We start from the raw sequence: 10,453 nt of genomic DNA, 5'->3' as shown, positions 1-10,453 counted from the left end.
CCTCCACCCTGTCCGGAGCACTCGAGGCTGGATGATTGGTTCCTAGGGGCTGCACGCTCTGGTAAACGCCAGGGTCCCCCTTCGGTTCCTTTCTTCCCGGAAGTGCATGAGGAGGTTACCAGTTCATGGAGGGCACCTTTAACTGCCCGAAACCGTTCTGATGCTTCCTCCGCCTTCACCTCCCTCGATGGCGGGGCGGCTAGAGGGTATGCTGGGGTACCCCCTGTGGAGCACTCGGTTGCGATGCAATTGTGTCCTCAGAGCGCTTCTACGTGGTGCGGTGATCCCAAGCTCCCGTCCAAGGCCTGTAAGCCGCTTCCGCCTTGCATGCCATGGCCACCTTCTGTAGATAGACTTAGCCAAGAGTCGGAGACGTCAGCTCCTTAGGAGTCGTAAGCAGGGCCTCTCCTTCCCCCGCAGGAGGGCCGGGGGAGAACCCTTCCATCTTCGCCTCTGGCACCGGCAGCGGTACCTATATCCGCACAGAAAGAGCTGTTTCCTCTACCTCCGGGTCCCAAGAGGGCACGGTTGACAGTGTGTTTCTCAACACTCTCTTCCCCCCTCTACACTCTTTATTTTCAGAGCCGGTCCAAAAACGCCATGCCTTCTCACAGAGCCCCCTCTGTCACTCCTCGGACTCAGACGCCACCTCTTTTACAGGATGCTATGCCTCCCATACCAGGGCCGTCTGTTCCGTCTCGCTGCCCCACCGAGGGTGCACCTGTGGTTTCCTTGACCCCGCTGGCACGGTTTCTGGGTGCCTGTTTAGAGCTACCCATCCTGTCCCGCTGGCTCATTCGAACAATCATGCCCGGTTATGCGATTCAGTTCGCTTGGCGTGCCCCCAGGTTTCAGGGGTCCACGCTACGATGGTGGGCAAAGATGCTCCTGTCATGTGTTCGGAGATTGCCACCCTTCTAGTGAAGGGTGCAATCGAGCCGGTCCCTCCAGCCGTGCTGAAGTCAGGGTTTTACAGCCCATACTTCATTGTACCCAAGAAAACAGGTGGGTTACGGCCAATCCTGGACCTTTGGGCTTTGAACCGGGCTCTTCACAGACTCCCGTTCAAGATGTTAATGCCCAAACGCATTTTCGAGTGCGTTCGTCCACTAGATTGGTTTGCAGCGATAGACGTGAAGGACGCATACTTTCATGTCTCCATTCTTCCTCGACACAGACCGTTTCCTCGGTTTGCTTTCGAGGGGTAGGCATTTCAGTACAAGGTCCTCCCCTTTGGGCTGGCCCTGTCTCCCCTTGTCTTCACGAAGGTCGCAGAGGGAGCTCTGGCTCCTCTCAGGGTCCAGGGTGTCCGTATTCTCAACTACCTCGACGACTTGCTGATTCTGGCACACTCTCGAGAGCGGTTGTGCGAACACAGGGATCTAGTGCTCAGACACCTTGCTCGTCTGGGTCTTCGGGTCAACCAGGAGAAGAGCAAACTTTGCCCAGTGCAGAAGATCTCTTTTCTCTGTATGGAAATCGACTCGGTCACCATGTACGCACAGCTTACAAGCAAGCGCACAGTCTGGTTCTAAGGGGACTCCTGCCCGAAAAAAACTCAGTGTCCAGGCATGTTGCTGTATCAACGGATGCCTCCGCTACGGGTTGGGGTGCATTGTGCAATGGTCATGCTGTGTCGGGCTCCTGGACAGGACCCCAACTTCATTGGCATGTTAATTGCCTCGAGTTGCTCCAGATCAGTGGAGACTACATGTGTGGTCCCTGGACGGGACGCGGTTGGGTTAGGTACCCTACCACCACAGGTGGTAGCTACCATCACTTCAGCTGGAGCCTCGTCTACTAGGCAGGTTTATGTGTTGAAGTGGAACCTCTTCGTCACCTTGTGCTCTTCCAGGAATGAGAACCCCTGGACATGTCCAGTCGGGTCAGTGCTTTCCTTTCTTCAAGAAGGGCTGGATCGAAGGCTGTCTCCTTCCACCCTTAAGGTCTATGTGGCCGCTATTGCCACCCATCATGACCTTGTTGAAAGTAGGTCTCTAGGGAAGCATGACCTGGTTGTTAGGTTCCTGAGGGGGGCTAGGAGGCTTTTTCCTCCCCGTCCCTCACAAATTCCCTCTTGGGACCTCTCTTTGGTGTTATCTGCACTTCAGAGGGCTCCCTTTGAATCTTTGCTTTCAGTTGAGCTAAAGTTTCTATCCCTGAAGACTGCACTCCTGTTGGCTCTGGCTTCTATTAAGAGGGTTGGGGACCTACAGGCATTCTCGATTGACGAAGCGTGCCTAGAATTCGTGCCGGATGACGTTATCTTGAGACCCCGGCTCGGATATGTGCCCAAAGTTCCCACCACTCCATTCAGCGATCAGGTGGTGAACTTGCAAGCGCTGCCCCTGGAGGAGGCAGATCCAGCCTTGGCATTGCTCTGTCCAGTACGTGCTCTCCACACTTACATAGACAAAGAGCTGGTCTGAAGTCCTGAAGCATTGAGTTCTGTCTGTTACGGAGGCCAGCAGAAGGGGAGTGCTGTCTCCAAGCAGAGGTTAGCCCACTGGCAAGTGGATACTATTGTCTTAGGGGGCATGGCAAGTCTTGAGCCTGGTAGGCTGAGGGTGAGAGCTCACTCAACTAGGAGTGTAGCCTCCTCTTGGGCGTTGGCACGTGGCGCCTCGCTGACAGATATTTGTAGAGCTGCGGGCTGGGCGACACCTATCACATTTGCAATATTTTATAATCTCAGTGTAGAGCCTTTGTCCTCTCGTATACTCGCCCCCTCGGGCCAGTAATTGGACCTGCTCGGTGTCATTCGCTTGCTGCGCCATTCCACTCCTTAGACTGGATACGTGCGTTAATTCTCAGTTAGTTCCTGTTTAGAACCCTGAGTCCTCCAGCACTGTTGATGTCTATACTCGTGTGCTGCCCTTCTGGTCAGTCCCAGCCTTTAGACTAGGTGCCTATGCTGTGGTTCCTTCTAGCAACCCCTGTATTCCACTGTTAGTCTCCTTGGAGCATGTGTCTTCCCCAGCAAGCCACTTGCTTTTCTGATGTGTTATTCCACCCTGCGGGCTGGTTACTTCAGTTACCACCATTCTGGTACCTCTGTAAGACCTCCTTAGTAGGCAGCCTGTTAGCATATCCCTCTAGATATGCCACCCAGTGTACTCTGTGTTGTATGGTCCTTCTATGTGCGCTCATGGCAAGGTATCTTACTCACACTGTCGCTGGAAGACAGCTATTGTGGTGTTTTAGTAGGGACCCCATTTCGTCAGTCTCAAACGTAACGTCAAAGTGACCGACTGAAAGGGAACGTCTAGGTTACGTATGTAACCCTTGTTCCCTGAAGGAGGAAACGGAGACGTTATGTCCCCTTGCCACAATAGCTGTGCCGCTGACTGGCCGGGTCACTTGGCTCGGCTCCTTCTAGCAACCCATGCTCTCGGGCGAGAACCCATTTCGTCAGTTTCTGACGTAACACCTCCGTTCCCTCCTTCAGGGAACGAGGGTTACGTATGTAACCTAGACGTTTTTTTCTATGTATAAACTGTTTATGTAAGAAAATATGTTTTTCTTGAAATATGAAAGTTCTTTTCACTGGAACTAAGGGGCCAAGCCCAACCTCTGAAAAACAACCCTCCACCAAACTTTACACTTGGCACAATGCAGTCAGGCAAGTACCGTTCTCCTGGCAACCGACAAACTCAGACTCATACATCAGATTGCCAGACAGAAGAGCATGACTCCAAAGAACACGTCTCCACTGCTCTAGAGTCCAGTGGCTTTGCACCACTGCATCTGATGCTTTGCATTGCACTTGGTGATGTAAGGCTTGGATGCAGCTGCTCGGCCATGGAAACCCATTCCATGAAGCTCTCTACACACTGTTCTTGAGCTAATCTGAAGGTCATACGAAATTTGGAGGTCTGTAGCTATGGACTCTGCAGAAAGTTGGCGACTTCTGCGCACTGTGAGACCCCACTCTGGGATTTTACGTGGCCTATAACTTTGTGGCTGAGTTGCTGTTGTTCCCAATTGCTTCCACTTTGTTATGATTCCATTAACAGTTGACCGTGGAGTAGTTAATAATTTCACAAATGGACTTATTGCACAGGTGGCAACCTATCACGGTCCACGCTTGAATTCACTGAGCTCCTGAGAGCGACCCATTCTTTCACAGGTTTGTAGAAGCAGTCATCACACCTAGGTGCTTGATTTTATACACCTGTGGCCATGGAAGTGATTGGAACACTTGAATCCAATGATTTGGGGTGTCCCAATACTTTTGGCAATAATATAATAATATAATATTATATCACACACACGTTTGTTTTTGTGGGGACATTACATATGTGTACTGGTTTTTATACTGTACAAACCGTATTTTCTATCCCCCTACACCAACCCTACCGCTAAACCTACCCATCACAGGAAACTGTGCACATTTTTTTCTTTCTCAAAAAACTAATTTTGTATGATTTATAAGCCTTTTGAAATATGGGGACATGGGGTAATGTCCTCATACATCACCCTCTCCTTGTAATACCTATGTCATACCCATGTCATTATACAAATTTGTGTGTCACAAAAACACACAAACACATACACAACATTTTCAAGCTTTAAAAAGTTCAAAGAAACATCAAATTATTTCATATGAACTGAGCTGAAACAAAAAAAATGAAATGCAAATGTGATGTTTAAGTCATTTTTGCTTAGTATGGTTGAATTGGATCACCGAAGGTCAGCAGCAAAGACATTGGTTAAATACATACCCTGATTAATTTAATACATTGATTAAATAAAGATTAAATACATAAAGTATATTTGTGTTATTTTACATTTAATTACTGAAGGTTTGCATAATATTCTGAGTTTGTATTTCCTTTTTTATTCATTTTGAGAACTACTGAATCTGTTTGAATTCTACTATTTTTGTGAGATGTGTATATGTATGCTCACATTTTCTCTAGTCTAGAACTATAAACATCACGTTCACTTACTTCCGATTTCTCTCAACATGGGTACAGGAGAGGTGTCAGTCAATAAATGGGAAAACAAAGTAACAAAGTTACTTATTTGAGAAAAGTAACTCAGGTATTTTGTTGTAAATTTAAAAGTAATGTTACTTTACTCATTACTTGAAAAAGTAATCTGATTACATACTGTAACCCGCATTACTCGTAATGAACACTTAATAGTGGTGTATGCTGTATATGTGATGTCCAAGAGGAGTTTTTAAAACAAACCCTGCGATGCTTGTGCAGCAGCAAACAGGACACCAGACTGGTAGACATGACGGCCATACTTTTAGTTGAAGCTAAAATAAAAAAAAAATAAAAAGAAAAAAACTTAGCCTCATAAATAGTACTACTAAAGTGAAATAGTTTGATCTTTGAGAGCTTGGGTGTGTCGGTCAGACTCACAGTACTTTAAATGAAGAGTCAGTGCGATAGTCTGCTGTCTATCAGCGGGAGGCAGTTCAGGCATGACAGCAGGTGGGAGAAGCCAGGAAACATCCTTCTGGTTGAAGATGGAGTCCATCCTGATGAAATAAACCACATTTCATTTTATTACAACATACTTTGTTTAATAATGATGAATGGGGGTGTGCATACTGTCATTCTCTGAAATCCAAGCATTACATTTACATTACACTCCTCCACAAGCCACACGTGACTGCATCACCTGTTCACTGTTCTCACTCCCTAACATGTACAACAAAAGGCTTTACAACAATGCATTATTACCAGCTGTCAAAATGCAAATGTTGAGCCCTGCAGGGCTGAATCTTCATGATAAGGCCTCCCTGCTGTGGATGTTCCGCTTTAAACATATAACAGCCCCTGAGGCTCTCGGAAGAGACTGAAGAGCAGATGAGAAGCTCTTTGTAGATTTTCCAGGATATTCCAACTCATTATGAGCTACAGATGGAATAACTGACTTCTTCCGAGAACCTGAGTTGTTTAAAATGAGTGCACTGCAGAAACATTTTATGCACTTGCCTCTTGAGTTCTGATTCAGCAGATTGGAGTCTCAGTTCTTGGTAATATGGCTACTATTCAAGATACCAATATCTAAAATGTCTTTTAAGATTTCATGATTTTCAATACCAATTTGTATATCACCGACTGAATTGAAAATATACTAATATGCTATTGAACACACTTCTTTAAATAGTTAAATATCAATATAATTATTAACAAACTGCTCATATACTTACACTATAGTTCATAAGTTTGTGGTGAGAGAGTTTCTTGTTTTTATTGACAATGTATTGTTAGTACAATTAGTAAAATTTTTAGTATTGTTAGTACAATTAATACATTTTTAATGGAAATTAATATAAAATATTTCTCTTTCAAATAAATGCTGTTTAGAAGCGTGTTCATCAAACAATTTATCAACAAAAAAAACTATCATGGTTCCTACAAAAATATGTTGATGTATTGATAAGAAATGTTTCTTGAGCACCAAATCAGCATGTAAGAATGATTTCTGAAGGATCATGTGACACTGAAGACTGGAGTAATGATGCTGAAAATTCAGCTTTGAATCACAGGAATAAATTATATTTTAAATTATATAAAAATTATTTTTGCAATATTACTGTTTTACTATTTGATATTTAATCAAATAAATGCAGCATTGGTGAGCATAAGCGACTTCTTTCAAAAACATAAAAAAAATCTAACCAACTCCAATCTTTTGAATGGTAGTACATGTAAATATTGCTTCAATTTCTCCAGTAACTGTTTAAACCAAGTGAAAAGTCAGTGTTAAAATAATCACAAATAATCAAAAAACAAGGACTAGAACAAATAAAAACAGTAAGATAAAGATGCATATAATATGCAAAATAAATATTAGAGAATTATATAATAGTCATTCATTTGTTTCAAACAACTCGAGTTGCACAGAAAGTTCAAAGAAAGCGATACGTTGAACTGGCTGAGGTGGACTGAAAGGTATCGTCCATCATCTTCAACCACTATTTCTTCCTGTTATTTTTCTTGCTTATTTGTCTTACCAATTTGGTACATCAGACAAATAACACAAAGGTGAAGAATAACAGAACTGGAGGACCAGAACCCCAGGGACCTTTATGACTGAAAAGAAAAAACTAGGAAAATCTATAGTGAAGGATGCAGGATGGTTTGAAGTGAAACGCGTGACCACCATATGGGCAGACAGATGCTAGGGTGGCAAATAGGAAAAGATGGATGAAGAGTGGAATGCTGCAGATGAGATACAGGAACAGAGGGATTGAAGAGACCTGTTGTGCAGTATGGCGGTCAACAGCAGTTCCTGTAGGGGGCGCCCTCCATCCACACGACACTTTCCACTCTCGCACATCTCCTGAGAGAGAGAGAGAGAGAGAGAGAGAGAGAGAGAGAGAGAGAGAGAGAGAGAGAGAGAGAGAGAGAGAGAGAGAGAGAGAGAGAGAGAGAGAGAGAGAGAGAGAGAGAGAGAGAGAGAGAGAATGAGTCTAAAAACTTTTTCACAGTGCCCATACATAAGCATCAAAAATTGAGATGTTGCATTAAGGCTAAACTAGTTTCGATTCAAGTCCCAGATTTTGGACATCAAATGGCAGTACCAGATTTATTTACTGTACGAAAAGTATAAAATCAACTTCAAACATGTAAAATATAAATTTTATTAATATTACCACAAACTGAATAGGTCCAACAATGTAGATCTAAACACAACACAACACAACAAAAGGAACAGATCACCAAAGTACCATATTTATATCATCTCAATTCGATGCCTGAGTGCTGTTTGACAAGTGGCTGCTCACATGGGTATCCATGCTCTGAAGAATGCCCAAAATAGTCAATCTATGCATTAGGTCTTGCAGTGTAGATGCAGTCTTATTAGCGAGAAAACAAGAAACGTCTCTGTGGATGGATAACTTTAAAAAAAGACCTGATTCTCTGTCAAACAGAGTCAAATCAGTATTATATCTAGGTAAATGACTATTACATTTATTTTGCATATTATTTGCATCTTTGTCCTACTTTTTTAATTTGTTATATTGCTTGTAATTTGTTAGGATCACTTAACTTGTTTCAAACAATTACTGGAAAATTAAAGCAATGTTTACTTAAACTACCATTCAAAAGTCTGCAGCAAGAAGTCTCTTATGCTCACCAAGGCTGTGTTTATTTGATGAAAAATACACTAACAGTAATATAAAGAAAAATTATTACCATTTAAAATGTTTTGTTTGATTTTTAAAAAAAATGTAATTTATTCCTATGAAGCAAAGCTGAATTTTCAGCATCATTACTCCAATCTTCAGTGTCACACGATCCTTCAGAAATCTTTGCAATAAGCTGATTTGCTGCTCAAAAAACATTCCTTCTTATCCATACTGAAATATCTGCTTAATATTGTGTAAAAACAACTTTTTTTTTCAGGATGAACAGCATTTATTTGAAATAGAAATATTTAGTTTTAATTTGCATTACAATTGTATTAAAAGTGCAATGTGTAAAATTTGGGAGGATCTATTGACAGAAATGCAATATAATATAACTGTTTTCAGTGGTGCATAAAGACCTTACATAATGAACCATTATGTTTTTATTACTTTAGAATGAGCCATACACCACTCCATGTCAAGTCGTCATTTTGTGCCGGCATGTTTCTACAGTAGCCCTAAACGGACAAACACTCAACAGAGTGTGTTTCATAATATTGTTGTTATTCTTCTATATCTTTTGTGTTTTTAGAGGCATGGGCAATTTCAGAACACTGCTTTATGAAGCTTCAAAGCTTTACAAATCTTTTTTTTTTTTTTTTTTTTCCCATGGTTCAGAGCTCGTATCAAACTGCCAAAGTCACGTGAACCATTGAAATTTCGAAACACTTATGATGTAACAAAGCCTCATTAACTGAAATGAAGTAATTTTTGGTGCTCTGAACCACTGACTCAAAAAAAAAAAAAAAAAAAAGATTTGTAAAGCTTCGAAGCTTCATGAAGCAGTGTTTTGAAATCACCCATCACTAGATATTGTGGAATGAAGTCATTATTTTGTTTTTTGGCGCGCAAAAAGTATTCTCGTCGCTTCATAACATTAAGGTTGAACCACTGCAGTCTCATGAACTGTTTTAAATATGTCTTTAGTAGCTTTCTAGGCATTGAAAATGGAAATTATCTTGCTGGCAATGCAGGCCTCACTAAGCCATCGGATTTTAACAAAAATATCCTAATTTGTGTTCAGAAGATGAACAAAGGTCTTACAGGTGTGGAACGGCATGAGTGTGAGTAATTAATGATTGAATTTTCATTTTTGGATGAACTAACCCTTTAATTGTACTAAAATGAATATATTTCTTAAAAAAAAAAAATGTGGTATTGCAAAAACTCCAATATTAGCTAATATTACCAAACTCTGGATACATATGCAAATTTAAATTAGACAATTTAATTTGCTGTACTTACTACGCGTTATTTTATGGCTTGCATTTTGTTATTTGCATTTAGTATTATTTTCCCTGCTGTCAGAACAGAACAATTTAACAGACCTCCCACCAGCTGAGAACCACTGCGTTATGGCTATGCATTTGTTTGAAATGATTATATTTTATTTGCTGGTGTGTACGGATGAGAGAGTGTGTGTAATTCCTTGTGTGTGAGTCATACCTTCAGAGAGAAAGCCTGTGCAAAATGGATCCTAACACTTCCTCTATGATCACCCTTCAGCAGGGAGGCCACAAACCGCAGAGCAGACATCACACCGGCCTAGAGACCACACAAACAAATGAAAAAATACAATGCCACTCACACACGAGCTGATGAAATGACTTGGATCTAATTTGAAAAAACTATTCTGATCTTCACGGTGCTCTAATGGTGAAGAGCCATTAGAGGAGAAATTAGTGGCTGTAATCACTATAATAACTGGCATCTATTTGAGATGGATGCACACAATAATATGGATTTCTCAAGCCCTTTATCTTTCTCTTCTTCTCTAAATGTGAGACGAAATTTTATAGCTGTGTCTTTACCATTGCTCATTTAGAAAACCCATTTCACAATCTGCATATTAAAAATCATCGAATCAAAATTAAAAAAATTAAAAAATCTGGTTTTAATTATCTGAATATTGCTGCTTATTATTGTGTAATGAATCATTTAACCTCAGGAATTACAAATACAAAACTACACAACTGCAATTCCTGTGCAAATCTTCTGTGGGGGTTTATTGCGCACTGCTATATGGATGCAAGGTTGTTCTGAGCTGTTATATGGTTGCTTAATGGCTTAGACATGGCTGGGTGCCCCACACGACCCTGGCCCAAGTCAAAAGCATGCTTTGATAGAGTGTTTTCGGTGGCTGCCACGGTGTCACTATGCTGTTGCTAGGGCTGTTCTGGGTGGTTGCTACGACAATGCTAGGTGGTTACTGTGTGGATGCTAGGATAATGCTAGGTTTTTTCTAGGGTTTTCTGGTGGTTTTATGTGGCTGCTACCCTGGCTAGTTGCTAATAT

At 41.9% G+C, this 10,453-nt stretch overlaps 1 protein-coding gene across 1 annotated transcript in view; it reads right to left on the bottom strand.

Annotated features, from left to right (window-relative positions):
- Positions 1–10,453, bottom strand: part of gpat2 (glycerol-3-phosphate acyltransferase 2, mitochondrial) — a 73,516-nt gene that overhangs the window by 27,332 nt on the left and 35,731 nt on the right. The window contains exons 10-13 of the mRNA XM_067393819.1: positions 9,605–9,703; positions 7,226–7,308; positions 5,376–5,494; positions 5,199–5,269 (exon numbers count right to left, since the gene is read on the bottom strand). Coding sequence (XP_067249920.1) covers positions 5,199–5,269; positions 5,376–5,494; positions 7,226–7,308; positions 9,605–9,703 — 372 coding nt within the window. The remainder of the gene's footprint in view (positions 1–5,198; positions 5,270–5,375; positions 5,495–7,225; positions 7,309–9,604; positions 9,704–10,453) is intronic.

This window comes from Chanodichthys erythropterus, chromosome 9, assembly GCF_024489055.1.
Source record: "Chanodichthys erythropterus isolate Z2021 chromosome 9, ASM2448905v1, whole genome shotgun sequence".
Classification (NCBI taxonomy): Eukaryota; Metazoa; Chordata; class Actinopteri; order Cypriniformes; family Xenocyprididae; genus Chanodichthys; species Chanodichthys erythropterus.
The sequence above is the reverse complement of the archived record's forward strand: the minus strand, read 5'-3'. Positions and strand labels throughout refer to the sequence as shown.